Source organism: Ctenopharyngodon idella, chromosome 16, assembly GCF_019924925.1.
Source record: "Ctenopharyngodon idella isolate HZGC_01 chromosome 16, HZGC01, whole genome shotgun sequence".
NCBI lineage: Eukaryota > Metazoa > Chordata > Actinopteri > Cypriniformes > Xenocyprididae > Ctenopharyngodon > Ctenopharyngodon idella.
Window position 1 is genome coordinate 72,112 of NC_067235.1, and position 26,885 is coordinate 98,996.

At 39.3% G+C, this 26,885-nt stretch overlaps 1 protein-coding gene across 12 annotated transcripts in view; it reads right to left on the minus strand.

Annotated features, from left to right (window-relative positions):
- The window catches only part of LOC127497657 (NACHT, LRR and PYD domains-containing protein 12-like), a 62,776-nt gene that overhangs the window by 16,732 nt on the left and 19,159 nt on the right, over positions 1-26,885 (minus strand). The window contains exons 5-13 of one of the 12 annotated variants that reach the window (XM_051866298.1): positions 20,163-21,957; positions 19,616-19,789; positions 19,325-19,498; positions 19,034-19,207; positions 18,743-18,916; positions 18,452-18,625; positions 18,161-18,334; positions 17,531-17,692; positions 14,531-14,577 (exon numbers count right to left, since the gene is read on the minus strand). In XM_051866298.1, the coding sequence (XP_051722258.1) occupies positions 14,531-14,577; positions 17,531-17,692; positions 18,161-18,334; positions 18,452-18,625; positions 18,743-18,916; positions 19,034-19,207; positions 19,325-19,498; positions 19,616-19,789; positions 20,163-21,957 (3,048 nt within the window). The remainder of the gene's footprint in view (positions 1-14,530; positions 14,578-17,530; positions 17,693-18,160; positions 18,335-18,451; positions 18,626-18,742; positions 18,917-19,033; positions 19,208-19,324; positions 19,499-19,615; positions 19,790-20,162; positions 21,958-26,885) is intronic. The other 11 variants (XM_051866301.1, XM_051866299.1, XM_051866300.1 and 8 more) reach the window with 11 other exon arrangements.

Consider the following 26,885-nt stretch of genomic DNA (forward strand, 5'->3'; position numbering starts at 1 on the left):
TGCGGATATTTGTCAAATTGCACCGCAATATACAGATAAATTCACAAATAAACTGCCTGATCTGTCTCAGCTGCTCATTGTACCCAAACACACAAATGAACTTGAGGAAATGACTAGCAGTATGTGCACCACTTTCACTAGTACATTAGATACTGTTGCACCCATCAGATTAAAAAAGGTTAGAGAGAAAAATACTGTACCATGGTACTACAGTATTACTCACGCTATCAAAAGAGAAACTCGTAATCTAGAACACAATTGGAGACAAACTCGTTTAGAGGTCTTCAGAATCACGTGGAAAGACAGCTCGTCCCGTTATAGAAAGACTCTAAAAGCAGCCAGGGCCGAGCATCTCCGCAAACTCATAGAAAATAACCCAAACAATCCAAGGTTCTTGTTTAGTACAGTGGCTAGATTAACAAATAAACAGACATCACCAGAACAAAACATTTCATTGTTTTTTTCATTGTATCAGACTGTCACAATTTTGTCTATTTAAACGGGGAAAAATCTAAGATAACAATAGTAAATTATGGAGTGCCTCAAGGATCTGTGTTAGGCCCTCTGCTATTTTCAGTATACATGCTGCCACTTGGTGATATTATAAGAAAACATGGAATTAGTTTCCACTGCTATGCCGATGATATTCAGTTATACAGGTGCTGGTCATATAATTAGAATATCATCAAAAAGTTGATTTATTTCACTAATTCCATTCAAAAAGTGAAACTTGTATAGTATATTATATTCATTCATTACACACAGACTGATATATTTCAAATGTTTATTTTTTTAATTTTGATGATTATAACTGACAACTAAGGAAAATCCCAAATTCGGTATCTCAGAAAATTAGAATATTGTGAAAAGGTTCAATATTGAAGACACCTGGTGCCACACTCTAATCAGCTAAATAACTCAAAACACCTGCAAAGGCCTTTAAATGGTCTCTCAGTCTAGTTCTGTAGGCTACACAATCATGAGGAAGACTGCTGACTTGACAGTTGTCCAAAAGATGACCATTGACACCTTGCACAAGGAGGGCAAGACACAAAAGGTCATTGCAAAAGAGGCTGGCTGTTCACAGAGCTCTGTGTCCAAGCACATTAATAGAGAGGCGAAGGGAAGGAAAAGATGTGGTAGAAAAAAGTGTACAAGCAATAGGGATAACCACACCCTGGAGAGGATTGTGAAACAAAACCCATGTGGGGGAGAGTCACAAAGAGTGGACTGCAGCTGGAGTCAGTGCTTCAAGAACCACTACGCACAGACGTATGCAAGACATGGTTTCAGCTGTCACATTCCTTGTGTCAAGCCACTCTTGAACAACAGACAGTGTCAGAAGCGTCTCGCCTGGGCTAAAGACAAAAAGAACTGGACTGCTGCTGAGTGGTCCAAAGTTATGTTCTCTGATGAAAGTAAATTTTGCATTTCCTTTGGAAATCAGGGTCCCAGAGTCTGGAGGAAGAGAGGAGAGGCACACAATCCACGTTGCTTGAGGTCCAGTGTAAAGTTTCCACAGTCAGTGATGGTTTGGGGTGCCATGTCATCTGCTGGTGTTGGTCCACTGTGTTTTCTGAGGTCCAAGGTCAACGCAGCCATATACCAGGAAGTTTTAGAGCACTTCATGCTTCCTGCTGCTGACCAACTTTATGGAGATGCAGATTTCATTTTCCAACAGGACTTGGCACCTGCACACAGTGCCAAAGCTACTAGTACCTGGTTTAAGGACCATGGTATCCCTGTTCTTAATTGGCCAGCAAACTCGCCTGACCTTAACCCCATAGAAGATCTATGGGGTATTGTGAAGAGGAAGATGCGATATGCCAGACCCAACAATGCAGAAGAGCTGAAGGCCACTATCAGAGCAATCTGGGCTCTTATAACACCTGAGCAGTGCCACAGACTGATCGACTCCATGCCACGCCGCATTGCTGCAGTAATTCAGGCAAAAGGAGCCCCAACTAAGTATTGAGTGCTGTACATGCTCATACTTTTCATGTTCATACTTTTCAGTTGGCCAAGATTTCTAAAAATCCTTTCTTTGTATTGGTCTTAAGTAATATTCTAATTTTCTGAGATACTGAATTTGGGATTTTCCTTAGTTGTCAGTTATAATCATCAAAATCAAAAGAAATAAACATTTGAAATATATCAGTCTGTGTGTAATGAATGAATATAATATACAAGTTTCACTTTTTGAATGGAATTAGTGAAATAAATCAACTTTTTGATGATATTCTAATTATATGACCAGCACCTGTATATTTCAACACAACCAGATGAAAACTCTAAATTATCCAATCTGACAGAGTGTGTTAAAGAAGTAAAACATTGGATGACCAGTAATTTTCTTCTATTAAATTCAGATAAGACTGAAGTATTACTTATTGGACCAAAAACCTGTACACAGAATCTCTCAGACTACAATCTGCATTTAGAAGGATGTACTGTTACTCCATCCTCGACAGTTAAAGACCTGGGTGTTATATTAGACAGCAACTTGTCCTTTGAAAATCATATTTCATATGTTACAAAAACAGCCTTCTTCCACCTCAGAAACATTGATACGGAATATGTTATATGTTACTCATCCATGTAGTGTATAAATTTTATAAGCTTATTTTGTCATTAATCATCGGAGTCTGATCCCCCCTCCTCCTCAGAAATGTAATTAAAGCTGCAACAGTTGAGTGCATGAAGTGTCCAACATTCCACACTTCGTTTTTTCTGTTAATTTAGTGCATCGTTCGGGTATTTAAAGTGCACTTTTTCTTTTTGGAATTTTCTGTGTGAACGCACTACTCGCACTACTTAAAAACGTCATAGAATAGTACATAAGTACGTGAAGTGGGATGCACCGGAGAAAGCGATATGTGAACGGCCCCTCAGACAGCCTCTCCCAACTCAAACATCTCAAACACAGCTCGTACAGGGGCTTGAGAAACCATGTCTCAACATGTAGAAGTAGACTATATTAAAAGACGAGACAATAAATAATGTCAACATATGAGGAATGCTTTCAGCTGTTTTGCTACGAGTAAGCAGTTAGTAGGCAACACTAGATATGTTTAGACATCTTTTGTTTCAATCGGAATGAATTCATTCGATGAATCTGAACGTATGTTTACATGAACGCTAAATAAAGTGATCAGGTTAATGTGTGCGCGTTTGTCACAAGCTTCAAATCAGAATTGATTTTTTTTTTTTTTTGAATCGCAAGGCAAGAGCTTACTTTTTTGTTATTTTTATTTATCCATATAGCTGCCTGTTACCATGCTAGGTTATTTCCAAATATGTGATTTATTATTATTATTTTTATTTTAGGTTTTTTTTTTTTTTAATCGGTTGGTGCTGTTGGTTAATGTTGTAACTGCAGTTTTGTCTTGTTCTTATCTCGTTCTAGATTTACTTGAATTGATATTGTCACGTCATATTGTTAGATTAAATAACGTAATTTGAACTTGCCATACCTTGACTTTTAGTGAATTGACGCCTGTAATGATGAGTCGACAGAATGTGGATCCATTTGCAGCTGTTTATTAAGAGAACTTACAGAGCAGACAGGGCAAAGGCAGAGGCATAAACTGGGACAGGCAATGGTCGAGGCAGGCGGCAGACAAACAGAGTCAGTGTACAGGCAAGGATCAGGGCAGGCAGCAAACAATCACAGTCCAGGAAACAGGCAAAGATCAGGGCAGGCAGCAAAGGGTCACAGAGAATAAACAGTCCAAACGATAACAGGTAACAGTCCACGGGAAAACGCTCAGAAATGATCACCAAGGCAAATCAAGACTTCGCAAAGGTTGTGTGTGTGTGTCTTTAATAGTCCAGGTAATGATCTGCAGGTGTGTGTGGCAACTGATGATTGGTGCATGTGATTGGAAGGGAGGATTATGGGAAGTGGAGTCCAGGAACTGACAGGAACAGACAGTGATCGTGACAACGCCTCTGAGGGACGGTCCATCATTTTTTCCCCTCCCAAATTAAGCCAGTTGAAAAACATGGGATGATGCGAATTATTCTGGCCCACCCACCATCCACTTTCTGCCTCCGCCACTGGTCTGCTCATTATAATGTTATGAATATATATGACATTCCCAATCATAGTTATTAACAGGGGCGGACTGGGGCAAAAAAGTGGCCCTGGACTCTCCAGCACAAAGCGGCCCATCACACGGTCCACAACACACCTCACCGTAAAACCCACCAATGTTTTTTACACCACTTAATAACTCAAAAATATAAATGCTATTTGTACAGAAATATAAATGCTATTTTTTATTATTATTATTATTGAAATGCTTATTAACATTAATGAATGACTGGCATACTTCTTTACGTTATAATTTGTCTTTCCTGGTGCACATGGCAAATAGTGAATAATTTAAAAAAAAATTCAAATCTCTTTTCCATACAGGAAGTTTAATATCACTAAAGTTCAATACCTGACATTAAATCAGTCCATATATAACAATGCTCTGGTTTGGTCTTAGAATGTAGTGCAGAATGTTTTATGGTGCCTTTTTGTCCTTTCAGGGGCTTCGGTTATTTTATGGAATACAGGTCCAGTTGTGGAAAAGAGTGTAAAAATTCTTATGTTTATGAAAAAATACATCATATTAGAATGATTTCTGAAGGATCACATGACTGAAGACTGGAGTAATGATGCTGGAAACTCAGTTTTGATCACAGGAATAAATTATATTTTACAGTAAATCCACATAGAAAACATCTATTTGAAATTTTATAAATATTTTATAATATTTTTTTAATTGTATTTTTGATCAAATAAATTCAGCCTTCCTCTTTCAAAAACATTAAGTCTTAATTCAAACTTTTGATCTCCAGTGTTTAAAATAATGCATTTGAACTAATTAGCAAATTAGCCTATATTTTTATTTTAGATAATTTCCTAACATGGGACATAGGCTACTTGAATATGAAATAGCCTATTACCATGTTTTAGTGTAAATTTAAGAATGATATTTTGAGTTTTATGAATAATTTTCAGATGATTGTGAAATTAGAAATCCTGACAACAGACAGGCTACACAAACATTCACTCTTATCTGACATGCTGAAAACTATAGGCTACGTTAATGTTTCTTTGTGCATTGTGTGACGAATAACATGGCATTAAAATATGAAAAGTTCAAAAAGGCCAGAAGTAGTTGCATCTCTGGAATGAATATACTTCGTTTTATCGTAAACAGTCTGTAAATATTGCTGTATGTTATTGTCTCGTCATGTTCATTTGCTTATCTTACCTCGGCTCACATTCTTCAAGCATTAAAAAGGGCCCGCTGCTCGGTTTCTGTGGACAGTAAATCCCGCCTCCTTCGATTTGATTGGATATCGCAAACATTTTGACATTGACGAGCATTTTTAGACACTAAACTAGGGATGGGCGATACCACTTATTTTGTTTTCGATACGATACTTTCAAGGCCAAAATCGCCGATATCGATATCCATACCGATACGATACCTCTCATCTGAATTTAAGTTATTAAATTATTAATAATTTAAGTCCTTAAATTATTGAATTATTAAGAGCAAAATGGGTAATGGTACCTACTTCATATTATATTTGAAAGGTAATTTAACATTCAAATAGCCTTAATTGCAATTTATTAGATTATATTTTTGTTTACACATGGTTAAAATGTTTATTTGTAGTGGTAACCATGGAAATCTACAAATACTATAGGCTCAGCTGAACTATGGTCACTGTAGTAATGGTTCAGTTTCATAAGGGACTGCCATTGACAGACTGTTGCACCCATAATCCTGTTCCTGTTCCTGTTTGTGGACTTCAGTTCGGCTTTCAACACCATAATCCCGGATACCCTCCTGAATAAACTGACCCAGCTCTCTGTACCCACCTCCATCTGTCAGTGGATCACCAGCTTCCTGACAGACAGGCAGCAGCTAGTGAGGCTGGGAAAACTCTCATCCAGCACCCGCTCCATCAGCCCCTCCTCAGGGCTGTGTCCTCTCCCCACTGCTCTTCTCCCTGTACACCAATGACTGCACCTCTAAAGACCCCTCTGTCAAGCTCCTGAAGTTCACAGACGACACCACATTTAAAGGTGTGTTTGATTATGATTTGACTTTTTTAACTTTAGTTAGTGTGTAATGTTGCTGTTTGATCATAAACAACATCTGCAAAGTTACGACACTCAAAGTTCAGTGCAAAGGGAGATATTTTCTTTTACAGAAATCGCTGTACAACAAACTACAACAAATGGCTGGTAGGAATTACAACAAGCTTCTTCCTGGGTTAGTGACATCACTAATTTACATAAACCCCGCCCCTGAGAACACACAACAAAGGGGGTGAGGCCATGTTGGGCTGCTTTAGAGAAGAGGAAGAGTTGTTGTAGTAGAGTGTTGTTGACATGCCGTCATTTTACGCTGGACTGCTTCACAAACGAGGGTCAATTCAACAAAAGATTAACATGATGGCACATGCTAGTGGATGAGTTGAATCAACTCCATAGCAACTACATAAATTTATCCGCTAACCATTCAGAAACGTCTAAAAGTTGTAACTGTGGACAGTAAATCCCGCCTCCTTTGATTTGATTGGATATCGCAAAAATTTTGACATTGACGAGCGTTTTTAGACACTAAACGGATTAGTTTTGCCTCAAGTGGCCGCGCAAGCAATTCGTCTGGGCTGATGGAAGGATATAGACTACGAAAATTTACTATAATCATTCTTCATTACTTTGCAACGGGCCGGCCCACCAGGAAAACTCCCGGTACTCCCGATGGCCAGTCCGCCCCTGCTTACAGGTTAAACAAATAGGCCTAGGCTATGCATTTATTTATATTATGAAAAGAAAGTTGATCAAAGACTGCGTCACTTTTCAGTTTTCATCTTGAACAGTTGCGGATCGTGAGTGAACGTGATCATCCTTTCCTCTTTACTACTGTACAGAACGAAATAAACAAATAAACATGAATGAAAATCAGAAAATATGTTGGAAGATACAGTAGCTTACTGGAATCTGTATCACGTCTTAATCAGTTCAATCAGTGTTGCAGAAAATTACGTAACATTATACCTCAGAAAAGCCATTCGTTGACCATAAACTTAATAGTCAGCAAGAAAAATAACTCTAGAGAGGAGCATTTTGCTAAATATATGCAATGTATTACATCATTTATTTTTTTACTGTTCTTTAATATTTAATGTATGTTTGAATCCATAAAGTTCATGACAGCCACCATTTAAAACACATCGAACTGGATATAATTATTATAAGTATTATAACTTTATTATTATAAAATGTATTTAAACTGGGTGCTCGCCTGTGTGTTATCAAACGCATGTTTCCATTAATTCTGGACTCTGAACTCGCGCTCTGCTGCCACGCTGGAGCGCACTCGCCACCAACTGGACAGTTATATCAGCCTCAGTGTCATCTGTCAGAATGATGGACGGCCTTTAGAAAATTATTGGTTAATGTGACCTCTGGTCCCGCCAAAGATTTATGTTCATTTAATGTAACAATATCTGCCATTCTGCAGTAGCCGGCTGCTTTAAAATGCTCCTTGTGTAAGCGCTCTGTGAAGAGTTTTTTTATTTACAACATATTTCTGCAGCGCTGAGCTTTGTAGCTAATCACAGACATTTGTGTTGAGCACGTGAACACAGTGGCCAATCAGAATCGTTTAAGTTAGTCCGTATGCGCTCAACACCACTTAAATTGGCTGAGTTTTTGCTTAGCCCGAGTGTTGCACATTGAATCCTTTCATTATAACCAACAAAGTATAAGGTAGCACTTTACAATAAGGTTCATTAGTTAACATTTAACTACATTAGTTAACATGAACTAATAATGAACTGCACTTATACAGCATTTATTAATCTTTGTTAAAGGCACAGTATGTTTTTTTCACCGCTAGGGGGCGCTAAACTCTTCAAAACTATAACAAAGGTGTAGATTGATGACGCAGTGAATGAGTGCAATCATGGAACTTGTCGTCATTCCGATGGATCTAATCATGTTTATGGGGAAATAATGTTTATGGATGAGTGAACGCATTCATGTTTTTAACATGACTGTGGTATGAAGTGGGGCGTGGCCGAGAATCGCGGGCTAATGAGAGACAGATATCAGTGCCACACGCCAGTCCCAGAGGATATAAAGGAATGAGGACATTTCATTCTACCGAACTACTCACAAAGCTGAAATACTGCTCATACAGCTCAGTTTATTTGATGAATTAAACCTGTGAGGTAACGCAGCACTGTTTCACTTGGTCTCACGTTACACTATCATACTAAACTGCATTTGAAAGTTGTAATGTTGTTCTATGTATTAGTTTGGCTGTATGAGACTAACAGTAAGCTAGATCTACATTACAGTATCGTACTGATGATATTCTAAGATGATATTCTATGATATTTCATCGTGTTGAGCTACATAACATTGATTAGTCTTATGTAGCATACATTTGCTTACCTTGTCTAATAACGTGCAAGAGCGCCGTCTCTGTCAAGTCAAAGTTTGTCGGAAAGCTCTCGCCATCTCGGAAACGCCACGCCGATATTGATCCTCATTTTATTTCTCCTTTTGTCGCAAAGTTTGCTTGCCATGGTCCATAATGTTTGAACTAAACAACAACAACAACATGTTGCTACACGTTACGCAGCTGTCCCATCTGTTGCCATGGTTACTATGCAGCACAAAGAAAACCAGCGCTAACTGTGCCTGAGCACGGAACAGCTGCTACTTGTGTGTGTGCTAATGTCATCATTATGACGGCAAACATCTTTATTACTGCTTTGATAGTACACTTATCAATTAATGTAATTAATTCAGGTGTATTTGGGTTTATAACGGGTCTGATTCTCACCTTATTGATGAACAGGAATTGTAGTTTGTGAGTAAAGCTGCAAATTCCTCCCTTAAAGGAACACTCCACTTTTTTTGAAAATAGGCTCATTTTGGGTGTCGTGCTTTCCTTCTTGCAGCAGGGGTTGGAGCGTAGGCTGTCCCCCTCCACCCTCAAAGTCCATACTGCTGCTATCTCCGCATATCATGACCACATAGATGGCAAGTCTGTTGGTCAGCATGACCTGGTCGTCAGGTTCCTTAGGGGGGCGAGGCGGTTGAATCCTCCTCATCCTCCCTCCATACCCTCTTGGGACCTTGCTCTGGTGCTGAGAGCACTTCAGATTGCTCCATTTGAGCCCTTGCAATCAGCAGACTTAAAGATTCTGTCTACGAAGCCTTTGCTGCTGGTTGCATTGGCCTCCATCAAGAGGGTAGGGGACCTGCAGTCTTTTTCGGTCGACGAATCGTGCCTGGAGTTCGGGCCGGGTGACGGCCACGTGGTACTGAGACCCCGGCCTGGCTGTGTGCCCAAGGTTCCTACCACTCCCTTCAGGGACCAGGTAGTGAGCCTGCAAGCGCTGCCCCCGGAGGAGGCAGACCCAGCCCTGGCTTTGCACTGTCCAGTTCGCGCTTTGAGACTGTACGTAGACAGAACTCAAAGCTTCAGGACCTCAGACTAGCTCTTTGTCTGTTACGGAGGCCAGCAGAAGGGAAAGGCTGTCTCCAAGCAGAGGATGGCCCACTGGATAGTGGATGCCATCGCCCTGGCTTACCAAGCTCAGGGCGTGCCCTGCCCGCTCAGGTTGCATGCGCACTCCACGAGAGGCGTCGCATCTTCCTGGGCGCTGGCTCGTGGTGCCTCGCTAACAGACATCTGTAGAGCTGCGGGCTGGGCGACACCTAACACGTTCACTAGATTCTACAGCCTTCGTGTCGAGCCGGTCTGCTCCCGTGTTCTCACCTCAGGTCAGAGGCACGGAGAGGCCCCGGCTTAGTGTCGGCTTGCTGCGCTTACACGCGCTTTTTCTCCAGAGAGTCCCTACAAGGCAGACCCTGTTGAGTCCTCCGGTCTCCCTTCGGCAGCTGACGTGGCGGAGCATCTGGCGCTAGGCCTATACTCCGTTGTATCCTTGAGAACCGGGTTTAGGCTGGGTACCATATGTGTGACCCTACTGGGATCCCATATGTCTAGTTCCACGGTTGCTCCTAAACGAATCCCGTGTCTTTCCCTCTGGGAGAACCCACCTCTCATCGAGTTGGAGTCACCCCAGATCTTCCATATGTAGTACAGTCTATGGGTTAGTCCATATGTACTTCTCCTCATAACTCCTTCGGGGAAGGATGTGGCTTCCGCAGCGTTCCTTCCCACCGGAAGGGTACGTTTTCCCAGCGTTATCCTATAGTCTCACTGAATGGGTTTTGGGGAACAGCAGTGATCGACACTCTCTGTGTTAGCCCTGTCCCACCGTCCGTAGGCAAGGGGGTTCAGGTGGCTTACAACAGAGCGCTGGAAGGGGGCAGCCCCTGTGGCGCTTTGGTAGGGATTCCTATTCGTCGGTCTGTCCGACGTACGTCGAACGTGACCGACTGAATGGGAACGTATCGGTTACAAAGGTAACCCTCGTTCCCTGAAGGAGGGAACGGAGACGTACATCCCGTCGCCACAGTCGCTGTACCCCGCTGATGCTGCCGCCTATCCGGTTCGGCTCCTCAGCGAAAACCTGAAGATGCAACGCACCTGCTGCTCGTTATATACCCACGCTGCGAGGCGAGCAGCTGATGCATATGATTGCATGCCAATGTGCACTGGCTCGTTGTAGTTACACTCGAAGTAGATTGGCCTCTCTAGCGAGATTCCTATTCGTCGGTCTGTCCGACGTACGTCTCCGTTCCCTCCTTCAGGGAACGAGGGTTACCTTTGTAACCGAGACGTTGCAGTGTGAGTGCGGGCCAGCAGGGGAGTGAGGAGGGGGGACAATCGCGCTCGCGCTCGGTTCAAGGCAACTGTGCCTAGTGTGAGTACACCCAAAAATTGTGAATTTCTCTAAATTTACAAATTCTTGTAAACATTTAGGATCATGTAATTTCTGAACCGAATATATAACACTGTTTTTTGGATAATTGAATATAAAAATCTTACATATTGTGCCTTTAATGCTAATTTCAACATTTACTAATACATTATTAAAATCTTGTTAGCATTAGTTAATGCACTGTGAACTAACATGAACAAACAATGAACAACTGTATTTTCATTAACTAATGTTAACGAAGATTAACAAATACAGTAACAAATGTATCGCTCATGGTTAGTTCATGTTAGTTAATATATTTACTAATGTTTAATTTATGAATCTTATTGTAAAGTGCTACCAAATATAAACACAATGCAAATAAGAGATCAATAGCACAACGTAGACCGACACCTTCATTTATTATAACTGAAGTTTTGGCAGAAGTGCAGCGTTGTGTTTCTCGTGTTGACTAATACAGCAGCGATCTTTGCTTTCTGTAGGCCTTTATAATGAATATTTTCATGCTGCTAACTACACTGCGTAGTTTCTGGATTGACAAATGTATTTAAATGTGTGATTAAATCCAATTGACTGTGATAACCATAGCAATGGACGGAACAAAATAATCTCTTCATTAAGTATTGGGGTGTAAACGCTATAAATAACAGATCTCCTACTTTTGCTATATAATGTATTACTTTGTTCATTTTATTACTAACTCTTCAAACTGGTCACTCAATGACTTTTTACATTTAAATGTACAGATTTTTAAATATAAATGAGTTCAGAGCTCTTTGTTTTATTATCTGTCCTGACAGTGTTCATTCTTTAATTCATGAATAGGATATGTTGATATTTCGTTTCTCTGCATTTATTGTGGATTTACTGTCAGTACTGAACTCACAGTTCACATGGGTATGGTATTTTGTACTGTGGATGACAGTGTTCATCCACCACCACCGAAGACCATTTTAGACCCAGGAAAAACCCTGTAATGTGAAATAGTTTTAATTTGATGTTTTCAGTTGACAGTCATCAATCAGTGTTAATGGAGTCAAGTTTCTGTGCTGCTTCATTTGGATCATCTCTGAATCCTTTCTCTGCAGTAGAATGTTTTCTTGAGAAAAATATTCTTTTTTTCTGAAATATAAAGCTACATTAGAAATGTCTATACTGTCACTTTTGGTCAGTTTAATGCAAAACAAAACAAACAAAAAAAACCCCACTGATTAATAATTGTAAAAAAAAAAAAAAAAAAAAAAAAAAAAGGCCACACACAGGTTATATTCACGTGCCTTAGTTCCCCTTGTAATACACTAAAGTTGACTCAAAGGCAGCATCCATTCAGCGAGCCAATCAGCGCTCCGGGCAGGACGTGCAGGTCAACGGTCCCGCCCACTGAACTGAGTCATACCGAGCGGGAAAACGGACGGATGCTAGCTGTACTGTAGCGATTTATATCTTTGCTAAAGTTGTGTGCGTGCCTATAAAGTGAGTAACAGTCTGTTCATACATTGTTTTCTACATTGGTTGTGAACGTTGAACTGCCCCGAGTGTTTATAAGTTAATGTGTGTGAGTGACAAAGATGAACTAGCATGTAAAGATGTTCGTGTGTATATTTACATACTAGTTTCCTCACATACATCACTGTTATGTTTACAAATTCTAGGTGCCATTTGATCATCATATGGTTTATTTAATATATATATTTAATATGTATCGCTCAATTCTGAGAGTTAGAGCACTCTTTTGGTGCATGCGCACTAATATTTTAGACGGAGCGGCTCCATCTCTGTCCTCGCGCTGAGAGGTGTTGAATTTCAGCTGCTCAATATTAGTAATTTCTAGCAGCGCATCTTTTCATATAATGACACATTTGTTTTTCTATTTGATTGTTTAATCACTGTATTTGGTGTATTCTTTGTACAGAAATTGTACTGTTATTATGTTTGTTGGGACCACTGTTATTTGTTATTGTTCTTTGTACTTATATATTTTTCTTATATCTTTGTTTTGTAGAAAACCACACACATACATGCAAACCAGCCAATAAATGTGGTGACAATAAATGGGTTATTCCCGCATACCTGACCATCTGTGATAAAGTCTCTTACCGGACGCTCCGTAGTGGATTTGTTATCAACCGGCAAATTCACATAAACCAAGAAGAGCTACCAGTAGCCATTCAGTTTTACAATAATCATAAATGTTTCTTGAGCAGCAAATCAACATATTAGAATGATTTCTGAAGGATCATGTGACACTGAAGACTGGAGTAATAATGCTGAAAATTCAGCTTTGATCACAGGAATAAATTACACTTTTGAATATATTCAAATAGCTGTTTTCTACTTTAAATTGTAATAATATTTCACAATATTACTGTCATGTGTTTAGTTATGTTTTGTTTGTCACATGTCCTCCTTTGTTCAGTTTTTCCCGCCATTATTTAGTTTCTATGGTTACCCTCATTTGAGTTCATTTGTCCCAGCTGTGTCTTGTTAATTAAGTCTCATTTGGTCCTTGTTTGCCCTGTATATATTCCCTGTGTTCTCCCTCTGTCTTTGTCGGTTCTCGTTTATGTTAGGCTGTGTGTATTTTGATTTCCTGAGTTTTGTTATTAGAGACATTTCCATTGAAGCTCCTTCGTCCGCGTGTTTCACACAACCAGCTCCTGACAATTACTGTTTTTGCTGTGTTTGGATCAAATAAATGAAGCCTTGGTGAGCAGAAGAGACTTCTTTTAAAAAACATTAAAAAATCTTACTGTTCAAAAACTTTTGACCGGTAGTGTATAACACACTCTCACATGTTTATTTTTTAGTATTTTTGGGAGGAGTAAAATTGACATATGTGGTTTCAACAACCAGATGCATTTAGACTTGTTCAGTTTTGATTGGAATGCGTCCCAGACCTCCTCCTGAAGTGATTTGAGCGAATGCGTTTCGGAGGGCATTTACACCTGGTCTTTTCACGACCGAATAGCTATCCCATCAGAGAAAACACATGAAGTGACCAGGTGTACACAGGTTTTACAGAAACACAGTTTGTGCCCTTATCAAATCACAAAAGGCGATAAGTAAGTCTGTAGTCTGTTGCGCTGCATGTTTCAGAGTGAAGAGCACACTTTGCTCACTCCATCAGCTTGTTTTCCACGTCTCAGTTCACAGGGAATGAATGCAGTGAACTCCATCTCAGCACGTGCCTTGAGTTTAACATTCATTTGGGAACACAACGAGCACCAGTTACGCTCAATTTTCACATTCACATTATATCCAACATTTTTGTGGGCAGTTTATTACAGTATTATTATTATTATTATTATTTATTACCTGATTTGTAATAAGGTGTGTTTATAAACCTGTTTTCACTGAAACTGCCGGTTTCTGCCAATATAACAGCTTAAGTGAAGAAATTAAGACAGAAATATTGTAACATCCTATTGTAAAATTATATACTCTTTATAAAATATTAATTTTTCGTTTACAGTAGTAGTATTTTACCGTCTTAGAGTTAATTCTAATAATGGTGATCTAAAAGTATTATAGTTTTTATTATTTTTATTTATTATTAAACTGCATCATTTGTCAGTATGACAGATACTCTGTGTGTGTGTGTGTGTGTGAGAGAGAGAGAGAGTGTGTGTGCGAGTAGACATACATTTGTGTAGTCCTGCTGTTATCCTGAACTCTCCCCCATGATCCACACTAGAAAACACACACAGTGATACAGTTAGTCAGTAAACACACTCTCTCTCTCACTCTCATTCACTCACACAAAACAATTTTAATTGTGGAAAATTGTAAGGTTAAGTACATTACCAACCAAATATAGAACTGTTACGGACACAGCTTGTTCCAATAGGCGATTTATTTCAGAAAGAATATAAACATAATTGTGGAAGGAAAATCAGCCGGGAGCAAAACAAAATGCCGCATAAATCCCGTCGCCCAGATATGGCAACAAGGCCTCTTATCCCAAACTCATACACGGTCCACAGGTGCAGGAAATCATTTCTACCAGAAAGACTCTGGAGTCAAGAGCGTTTCAATAAGATTTATTTAACAGTATGCAAATTAGTAACATAAAGATGAAATGATAAATGATGGGGGTATGTGACAAGCAGGGCAGAGCAAGAGCTGTGAGGGAACGGCGCGAGGCCGGTGGCGTGATTGTAAAGGAGCGTCACCTGCGCCTTTCTCACGGAGGAGCTCCGGAAGCATAAAGGCAGGAGCGAGGACAGTGAAGGATGAGAGAGGACCAGACCTGGATTTATGTTATGTTTTTATTGTGTTAGTGTACAGCAGTCATCCGTGAGGGACGGCCGCCATTTTACTTTTGTTTTGTATTTGTATATTTTGTATTAAAGTGTGTTTGCCAGATCCCGCCTCCTTCTTCCCACATAAATGAACTGTGTTACACACACCTTCATGGGTCTAGTGGAGTCCATGCCTCGACGGGGCAGGGCTGTTTTGGCAGCAAAAGGTGGACCAACTCAATATTAGGAAGGTGGTCATAATGTTATGCCTGATCAGAGTAGTTTCGTATGTGTGTGAGTGTGTATGAGTGTGTCCGGCAGCAGCGTCTCTAATAGGGTAACTTAACTGTTTGAAGAACAGTGACATTACTACCTCATTACTGAGAAACTGAGTCTGTACACGTGCCACCTGTTTTCATCAGGTAGCTTCGAATCTTCACGAATCTTGTGTTTCGAATCAGAGGTTCGGAGCGTGAATCAAAAAGTCACATGAACCATTGAAATTTCAAAACACTTATGACATAACAAAGCCTCGTTTACTAAAATCACGACTTTAACGCTCCAAACCTTTGATTCGAAACACAAATTTTGTGAAGATTCAAAGCTTCATGAAGCAGTGTTTCGAAATCGCCCATCACAAGATATTGTTGAATAAAATCGTTATTTTTTTTTTTTTGGCGCACAAAAAGTATTCTTGTCGCTTTATAATATTAAGGTTGAACCACAGCAGTCACATGAACTGATTTAAATATGTCTTTAGTAGCTTTCTGAGCATTAGAAGTGTAAATTGTCTTACTGGCAATGCAGGCCTCACTGAGCCATCAGATTTTATCAAAAATATCTTAATTTGTGTTCCGAAGATGAATGAAGGTCCTGCGGGTGTGGAACGACATGAGGGGGAGTAATACATTTTTGGGTGAACTGACCCTTTAATTTTCACTTTCAATGCCCAGAAAGGTAGTAAAGACATATTTAAAACAGTTCATGTGACAACAGCGATTCAACCTTAATGTTATGAAGCGACGAGAATACTTTTTGTGTGCCAAAAAAAACCAAAATAACGACTTTATTCAACAATTTCTTTCATGAGAGCACCACGACGCATGCGTGTGGTGATGAGGCAGGAGCTGGCATTCTGACATAAGACCCGGAAACGCAGGACTGTATTTACAGAGGAAGACGCACGCTCAACATAAAACATTCATAACTATGTCTGCAGATTTCGACACAGAGGATGAATTGCATTGATTTGCACAACCTTACTTATTCGAATAAAGAATATACAGAGAACGATCTAAAAGAGATGGAAGAGGCTGCAACACAACCACAGCCACAAGCTTCTGAAAGACAGAGAGCAATGGAGAGCTGGTGGTGTAGATGTCATCAGTGCCAAGCGATGCCTACTGAACAGGAGAGTGTGTACTGCATTGATTGTGATATTGTCATGCCACAGCTTGAAAGTTTGGATAATTCATGTAATGAAACGACACGTGTCTCGTATCACCACATGCATGTGTCGTGGTGCTCTTATGAACGCGTCGGAGACTGATATGGAAGAGAGGAAATTGCTGAATAAAGTCGTCATTTTGTTTTTTGGCACACAGAAAGTATTCTCATCACTTCATAAATTTAAGGTCGAACCACTGTAGTCACATGGACTGTTTTAAATATGTCTTTACTACCTTTCTGGGCATTGAAAGTGTAAATTAACTTGCTGTCAATGCAGGCCTCACTGACCCATCGGATTTCATCAACAATATCTTAATTTGTGTTCTGAAGATGAACGAAGGTCTTACAGATGTGGAACGACATGAGGGTGAGTAATTAATGACAGAATTTTCATTTTTTGGTAAACCAACCCTTTAATTCTGTAAAGCCCTTGTACAGCTGTGTTGTGTACAGCCTGGATGAAAGTTACCATTGGGTTAGGAACAAATAAACTTCCTTTGGATGAAGCTGATTGAATCCTGTGTTTTGACCAACACCCCTTGAGGAAAGCTAGATATCGGACATCACTTACTACAGTTCCTTTTTCAGGCATACTACATAAATTGTGAAACTATTTTACTGATGAAGTCGTGGGGCAGCACTGACACATTCCTGTGCATGTGTATGATTGAATATGTGTGTGTTAGTATGTGTCTGTACTGCATTTGTGTTCGTTTGTATTGGACATAGAGCGGGAAAAATCATGCTCTAATTTAGTTGAGACCTGCCTGGAACTACTTTAGCTCTGCATTTACTTGACAATATTTGAGAACCTTAGAAAGTTTGTCAAACAATCAGAATCAAGCATTCGACAGCCCTGTAGTATAACTGCAGCTAAACCTCTGATTATTCTCAGTAAGAACTTTTGTAAATGTATGAAAGAAATAAAGTCAAACTATTCCGTCTCAACATACTTAAGTTTATCCAGTGTGCAGTTTTGATGGTTGAATTTATCAATGAATGAATCTCCTGGGTGATTGTAGCTCAGGTCCAGCTCTCTCAGGTGTGAGGGGTTTGAACTCAGAGCTGAAGACACATAACCACAGCCTTCCTCTGTCACCATACAGCCAGACAACCTACAAACACACACAGCAACAGTCCACATGACATTAGTTTGACAATCAGATCAGTCAGTATCACACACTGACCTGTGCAGTTTGTATGCTGTTATTTTCTGTAGATTCAGTCATAAAAGTAACAAACGTGTCTGTGGAAATGTACCAAAGTATTCATTCACTTTTCTAAACATTTACAGCAGTGGAGCGTGCGCCATTCACAATAGCAACTTTTGATTCCATCCGCTGAACCAGTGATTTTTTTTATGGCAATCAATCAACTGTGTTGGGCTTGTTCAGACGGTGACAAGTCAAGAATCTGAAGAACGATTCAAGAACATCCATATTTGTACGAGTACAAGTACATGAGCTTTGTATCGGGCCCAGTCATTTCCATTGACTATTTCCATTACATCGAGAACAAATGTCACATTCGGTGACAATCATTTATTGTGATCGCATTTTGTTAATTATTTTAAAACCATTTACCTCAGTATCTCCAGCTGACAGTTTGGGCTCTTCAGTCCATCAGAAAGAAGCTTCACTCCAGAATCCTGTAGGTCATTGTTACTCAGGTCCAGCTCTCTCAGGAAGGAGTTTGAGGATTGTAGAACTGATGACAAACTCTCACAACACTGAGCAGTGAGATTACATATGGAAAATCTGAACAATAAAAACAAAATGTAATTGCATGCAGAATCAATCTTAGCAGTGTGTTTTTAAATAATTAACTTAATGGGAAAATAAATAAATAGATAAATAAAGCATTTAAACTCAAACCTCAGTATCTCCAGCTGACAGTTTGGGCTCTTCAGTCCATCAGAAACAAGCTTCACTCCAGAATCCTGTAGGTCATTGTTACTCAGGTCCAGCTCTCTCAGGAAGGAGTTTGAGGATTGTAGAACTGATGACAAACTCTCACAACACTGAGCAGTGAGATTACATATGGAAAATCTGAACAATAAAAACAAAATGTAATTGCATACAGAATCAATCTTAGCAGTGTGTTTTTAAATAATTAACTTAATGGGAAAATAAATAAATAGATAAATAAAGCATTTAAACTCAAACCTCAGTATCTCCAGCTGACAGTTTGGACTTTTTAGTCCATCAGAAAGAAGCCTCATTCCCGAATCCTGTAGATCATTGTTACTCAGGTCCAGCTCTCTCAGGAAGGAGTTTGAGGATTGTAGAACTGATGACAAACTCTCACAACACTGAGCAGTGAGATGACATATGGAAAATCTGAACAATAAAAACAAAATGTAATTGCATACAGAATCAATCTTAGCATTGTGTTTTTAAATAATTAACTTAATGGGAAAGTAAATAAATAGATAAATAAAGCATTTAAACTCAAACCTCAGTATCTCCAGGTGACAGTTTGGACTTTTTAGTCCATCAGAAAGAAGCCTCATTCCCGAATCCTGTAGATCATTGTTACTCAGGTCCAGCTCTCTCAGGAAGGAGTTTGAGGATTGTAGAACTGATGACAAACTCTCACAACACTGAGCAGTGAGATGACATATGGAAAATCTGAACAATAAAAACAAAATGTAATTGCATACAGAATCAATCTTAGCATTGTGTTTTTAAATAATTAACTTAATGGGAAAGTAAATAAATAGATAAATAAAGCATTTAAACTCAAACCTCAGTATCTCCAGGTGACAGTTTGGACTTTTTAGTCCATCAGAAAGAAGCCTCATTCCCGAATCCTGTAGATCATTGTTACTCAGGTCCAGCTCTCTCAGGAAGGAGTTTGAGGATTGTAGAACTGATGACAAACTTTCACAACACTGAGCAGTGAGATGACATATGGAAAATCTGAACAATAAAAACAAAATGTAATTGCATACAGAATCAATCTTAACAATATATATTTTTTTTTAATAATTAACTTAATGGAAAGTAAATAAATAAATAAAGCATTTAAACTCAAACCTCAGTATCTCCAGCTGACAGTTTGGACTCTTCAGTCCATCAGAAAGAAGCTTTACTCCAGAATCCTGTAGGTCATTGTTACTCAGGTCCAGCTCTCTCAGGAAGGAGTTTGAGGATTGTAGAACTGATGACAAACTCTTACAGCACTGAGCAGTGAGATTACAGCATTGTAGCCTGTGTAGCGAACAAAACAATCAGTGATATCAATGCTTATTAGGTAGTGTTTATAATCTAGAGCATAGATAACTTGGAAAAACCTTTGACTGTAGCGATGTAAGCAAAGCTAAAACAATTTTCATAAAACATCAAACCTGTATTTTGTTTCTTTAATTTATGATACAATTAAGAATAATAAAATGGGTAAAACTCAGGTTCAACTTGTCTGATGGTGGAGACACTTTGGCATTTAATATCATCACACACATTGATACATTTACATTTATTAATTTTTCTGAACTGTCTAGGCCAACAAGTCATCCATGTAAAAAGAAGTCCCAATTACAAAAGACCAACAGTGTATATAAATGAATGTAAAGAAGACTCTTACAGTGCTTTTCTTGTGTTTTTGATCACTGGCAGGAGTCTTGTCACTGCTTCATCAGATCTTCTGTATTTCTGCAGTTCAAACTTCTCTTGAGTCTCTTCTGACATCAGGAGCACAAACACCAGACCAGACCACTGAGCAGAGGAGAGATTCTGTGCTGAAAGATTTCCTGAGCTCAGGTTCTTCTGGATTTCCCCCACAAAGTCATTTTTCATTTCATTTAGACAGTGGAAGAGATTGATGGTTCTCTCCACTGATTTCTTCTGCTCTATTTTCTTTTTGATGTAGTCAGCAGTGCTTTTCATGTTCTCTGTTTTGAGTTTCAGTCGTGGCACTAATTCCTTCAGGTCACTCTGATTGGATTCCAGAGAGAGACCCAGGAAGAACCGGAGGAAAAGGTCCAAGTGTCCATTCTCGCTTTGTAAAGCCTTGTTGATCGCAGCCTTATGAAGCTGAAACAGTGTCCTTCCGGACAGTTTCCATGTCAGTTTTTCTTTCAGGGATTGAAAAAGTAGCTTTGCTTTCTTATCTTTGCTAATCAAAAACACATAGAGAGCAGCAAGGAATTCCTGGATGCTGAGATGTACGAAGCTGTAAACATTTCTTTCTGAAACAGCTTTTTCCTCCTGAAAGATTTGAGTGCATAACCCAGAGAACACTGACCCTTCACTGACATCTAGTCCACATTCCTCCAGATCTTCTTTGTAGAAAATCAGATTTCCTTTCTCCAGCTGTTGGAAGGCCAGTTTCCCAAGCTTCAGAATAATCTGATCAAAAGACCTGGCATTGGCTTCAGGATCAGGATCATCACTGTATTTTGCTTTCATCTTTTGCTGCTGTGTAAGTAAGAAGCTTGTGTACATCCCTGTGAGAGTTGTTGGTGTTTTGTCATTGCTCTCTCGAGCCAGTAGAGGCTGAAGAACAGTGAGAGAGATCCAGCAGAAGACGGGGATGTGGCACATGATGTACAGGCTCCTGGATTTCCTGATGTGACGGATGATGTTTCCAGCAACCTCAGGACTACTGTTTTTGTTGAAGTATTGCTCTTTCTGCTCATCATTAAATCCTCGCACTTCAGTCACCTGATCAATGTAGTCTCTGGGTATCAGACTGCCTGCTGCTGGTCTGGTTGTGATCCAGATGAGAGCAGAAGGAACCAGTTGTCTCTTGATCAGGCTTGTAACTATCTCACTCACTGTTGTTTCTTTGTGAACATCTGTAAATCCGTCATTATTTTTAAAGTTCAAAGGGAAGCGACATTCATCCAGCCCATCAAAGATGAACATGATTTTACCGTCACCATCAGGAAGAGAGGCCAGTTCTTTAGGATAACTAAAGTATTTGTGAAGCAGTCCCATTAGACTGCAGTTTTTTGTGTTCAAATTCAGTCTACGGAATGGAAGAGGAAATATTAATGCAATATCCTGATTTTCTGTTCCTTCAGCCCAGTCAAGGATGAATTTACTGACAGAGACTGTTTTTCCTACCCCTGCGATGCCCATCGTCAGCACTCTTCTGTTTCGTTGACCATTATAGACTTTAAAAATGTTATTGCACTGGATTGGTGTGTCCTTGGCATCAAATTGTTTGAATTCGATCTGTCTCACCTCGTGCTCACTCACTATTCCTCCAGTCTCATTCTCCACCACATATAGATCAGTGTAAATATTGTTCAGGTATTTCTGATGACCCGTCTGAGAATTACCAACCAATATTCGTTCATACTCCTGTTTTAATTTGTCCTTTAGTCTGCGGCTGATCTCATGAAGAGCAGCTGTACTGTCCTCTGCAGTTAAGCCTTTGAGAAAGAGGGAAAAATCAGCCAGCAAAAAGTTATCAGTTTTTAAATAAAATAATAAAATCTTAACGTAAATTCTAATCTAGTCCGTAATTCCTATTAAAATAATAACTACCACACATTAGTGGTGGGATCAATGCATCGCGATTCTCTGTCCAATGATTCTGGATAGAATCTGAGCTTAAGTTTTTACCCACAGATGCGCAATGATGGTGCGTGTGCTTTATGCGTGAGCGTGAAGCTCAACTTCCATAGGAATTAACTGAATACGCTCCCTCTGCTCCGTGAGTCTGCGCCAGTGGACACACACTGTCAGAAGCACCCGTATTCTGCTTGTTTCCATCTCCTCAAACACACACACACACACACACACACACCACTCGAACACCAATCTTTTTTACAATAAAATGTAAGATTAAGAAAATAATTAATAAGTAAAAAGTAGATCAAGAATCATTTAGGAATCAGATCGTGACTCTCAGAATCAGAATCGGATCAGATCGTGATGTGTGTAAAGATTCCCACCCCTACCGCAAATGTGTGTTAAATTTAGTTCTTTTTCATTTTCAATTTAGTTCTTCTTTTTCTTACTGCGCTTGAGCGGTTTAAAATCACTTGATTTTAATCCACATGGCTGAAAAACGATAAGCTTTTGTGAGGGCACAGTATTACAATGTCACGTGAGTGTTACCTGATAGATAACCGCAACATCTCTACTGCTTGACAAATTTCCATAGTTTATCGTGTCTGCGGGTATATTTCACACCCCAACACCTTGGTTTCAATTTAAAAGTCTCTAAAATATTTTCTAATTCCTTCTACAGCATTTAGTGGATTGTCTCCATTAGACAATCATGATCAGCCATTAAGTTATTGAAAGCTTTTTGATATATCACACCATTGACAGCTAGCACACCAATCGGGACATGAGGCTGTATTTTCAGCATGTTTTGTCCTGCTTAAATGAACCTTTGCATGTGTGATTGCAATCATGCTGTCGTGAATATGGCTCCCACGGCTCATCCTCCGGACCGCCGGAGGGAGCCATCTCCGGAATATTGACTCTTTGCCATTTGGACTCCATTTCCCATAGGCCCTCATTCCTGGGACTGATTGCACTTTCACCTGCACCACATCACACACACACTATTTAAGCCTCACACGCACACCACATCTTTGCGAAGTCTTGATTTGCTACGGTAGTCATTTCTGAGCGTTATTTCTGTGGACTGATATCTTGTTATTACCCGGACCGTTTGTTATCTGTGAACCTCTGCCGCCTGCCTTGAACTTTGCCTGTACCTTGGACTGTGATTGTTTGCTGCCTGTCTTGATCTCTGCCTGTGACCCGTCTCTGATTCTCGCTGCCTGCCTCGACCCGTCTGTCCCTGACTACGGTATTGCTCTGCCCTTTTCTGTACTGCTGCTGTGTTTAATAAAGCTGCTTATGGATCCACACGCTGTTGACCCATCACTACACATGCCTTGAGGATAACAAATCATTTTGGTGACAGTGCCACCTACTGGTCAACCTTAATAATCAATTTTATCACCGTATAAAAAGTTTTGATTAAAGGCGCAATATGTAAGATTTATGGATCGAAATATCCAAAAACCACTAGAACAGTGTTATGTATTTTGTTGACTTACATCACTTACATTATCCCAGATGTTTCCAAGAATGATTAAATCCAGAGAAATATGCCATTTTAACCAGGATGCGGACCATGTCCGTGCGTCGCCTATCAATGACATCATATCCGCGTTAACCTTGATTTCCGGTTTTATTTTGTAGAAGCCATGGAAACACCAAAGCTTACATTTACATTACATTTACAATGGCACAACTGTTTGGATACATTTAGAGACTGAAAACTAATTATTGTTATATAGCTCAAAACGTTAAGTCTTAGGCCGGTTTCACACCGCACGCATCAGCAGAGCATATTTTTTTCAGCGCCCATGTTAACAGATGAGAGCATTCACACCGTACGCAGAGCCTGCGCGGCAGCGCGGAGCAGAGCAGAAGCAGCAGTGCCGCGATCGTTTTGCGCTGAGTCTATTTTTGCTGCGCTGCTAACGCTCAAATAAAGTGAACACATTTGATGGACAAAATAAATATTTCACACAAAAAGTGCTCAAAATGCACAGAATAAGCATATCTAGTGTGTTTTAACAAGAATTGGAGTATGTCAGTATATGAAAAATATTTATAGAAGATTTACTCATTTAAACTTGTTTATAATTATTCAGTTTGGGTTAAAGTATGGTGTATTATAAAAAACTAAAGTAAACTGGCCAGAAAATATGATATATAAACATTCTTTTAGTTATTACACTGAGAGATACAGTTGCAAGATAAAGTATGTGAACCACTTGCAGAATCTGTGAAAATGTTAATAATTTTAACAAAATAAGGGAGATCATACAAAATGCATGTTATTTTTTATTTAGAACTGTCCTGAGTAATATATATATTTTACAGATATTATATATTATAGATATTTTACATAAAAGATGTTTACATATAATACACAAGACAAAAAAATAGCTGAATTTATTAAAATAATCCCATTCATAAGTATGTGAACCATTGATTCTTAATACTGTGTGTGTTCCCTGAATGATCTACGACTGTTTTGTGTTTTGTGATGTTTGTTCTGAGAAGTTAAACTGAGCTCTGTTCTTCAGAAAAATCCTCCAGGTCCTGCAGATTCTTCAGTTTTCCAGCATTTTTTGCATATTTGAACCCTTTCCAGCAGTGACTGAATGATTTTGAGATCCATCTTTTCACACTGAGGACAACTGAGGGACTCAAATACAACTTTTAAAAAAATACTTTGTCTTGCAACTGTATATAGGCTGCAGCAGACCCAAATCAAACCCGAGTTTGCTGTCTTGTAATCATGTGCACGCGGCAGATGATGTAAAACACAAAGCTTACCTCATTCGTGTGCAGCAATGGATGACACGAGGCTTTTATTAATTTATTTTTATTTATTTTACATTTATATGTGAATGGTGTACACCTCCACATGTTAACAAATTTTCAAGACTATCAAGTTTATAAATGATCAACTTATAAAAACAAATTTATATCTGTCTTTGTAAAGAAATGCTCACTTATATGTAGCTTGGAGGCGCTGCTGTGACGCTGTACAAACGCTTCCAGTGTGAATACTCGCGCGTCTCTGCAGCTGCAGTTCACGCTGACGCTTGCGGTGTGAAACCGGCGTTGTTGTTTAAATCTCATTTTCTTTATTTACAAGTACCATGTTTAACCATGACTAATATGATCTACTGCAGTGTGTAACAAGTGTCTTGTAGCAGTCGCCGAGTGAACGCACAGACTAATGTTGTAACATTTTAATCACACTAAAATGTATCTAATATGATAAACAGGGCTGTGTTACCCCACATACGCTTGACCGGACGAAGCGCAAGCAGTGACTGTGACATAAGGGGCCGTACACATATCGCGTCTTTTGCACGTGCAAATTCGTTATTTCAAATGTAGGCGTGTGGCAATAATAGAAGCGATGCAGTGTATGGAAGGCCAAAAGAGCCAAAAACACGTGAATTTTAACACGTCAACAACACGTTAAATACGCGTTAAAAATCTGTTTGAACGGGTCAGTGTCATTGGCTGCTGAAAACTTGGGTCAAAACATTTCTGTGAGCTTAAGGGGGTGTACCATTCATTTACTAGGATGCCACCATTTAACATGCTAGATCAGCTTATTCAGCTGATCTAGCATCATTGCATATTGTAACAGGTCATATTGTTACAATATGACCTGCAAAGTTTTCTGTGTGTTGGGGTGGGACACATAGGCTAGCTGAAGAAGACTGGTGTGTGACTTGAGATGATAGACCTGCATAGTTTTGTTCTAAAGAAACAGTGCAGGTTAGTCATACACAAATACAATTTTAAACTGATAATAATGTACAATACTCTCTCTGTGTTTGTGTCAGAACATGGGAGCGGAGCGCAAGATCAAACCCTTGTGACATACTGGATCGAAAATATGTGAAATAGTTGACTAATCACATTTAAATTAATTCTTTATTGCCATAAAGAACCGGCAAAAGTAATGATTATGAATGTGACAAAAAAAAAAAAAAAAAAACAGCAAGGAGACATTTTAATTGTTTATTAATAAACTAATGTTTTGTGAATCAGTGTCGGCTGCAAAGATGTTGACATTGCTGACTCTCATCATCTCCGCAGAGATGCACATTTCATTCTGATTAGGCCTACATAATCAGAGTAGCCTATTTCTTTTCATTTTGAATTATTTCGTTTAAAAGTAGACATTTCACGCTTTCTATAGATATATTTCTCATGTCTGTGAGGCAAGCAGCCTGAGTTTTGGTTCATTTAGCCTATAAGACTCGCTCCAGTTCACGCGCCAGTGATCGCGCCCCCGCGCCTCCATGTCAGGATTACATTGTCTGCTATATTTGATTCTTATTTATTAAATCCAGGCAATTAGGTGATGAAACATTGATTAAAATTAAGATACAATTTTTACAAAATGAAATTCACTTTAATGAAAGGATTTCTACAAAACAAACCTTAATGAAGTGATCAAAATTGTTGTGATTTTTATTCCATTCACCGGTGATATAGTGATTTTTGATCACGTGTCACTTAAGGTGTGGTTATGAGAGTATCAGATGACCCCTCCCCCCTTTTGTAATACGGGGCACCAGTTAAGAATACTATCTTAACAATTTAAGAACACTCCAAAAGAGCTGTTCAATAATTCAGAATTAACAAACTGGAGGGAGTTGGTCAACTGATTTATCTGAAGGATTTGTGAGAGTCTGGCCAACTATTAGAGTCTTTGATCATCAACACAAGGAAGACACAGTTATAATAAAATCAATGAAATTTATTAACAATAGACATGCAAGAGTAAATA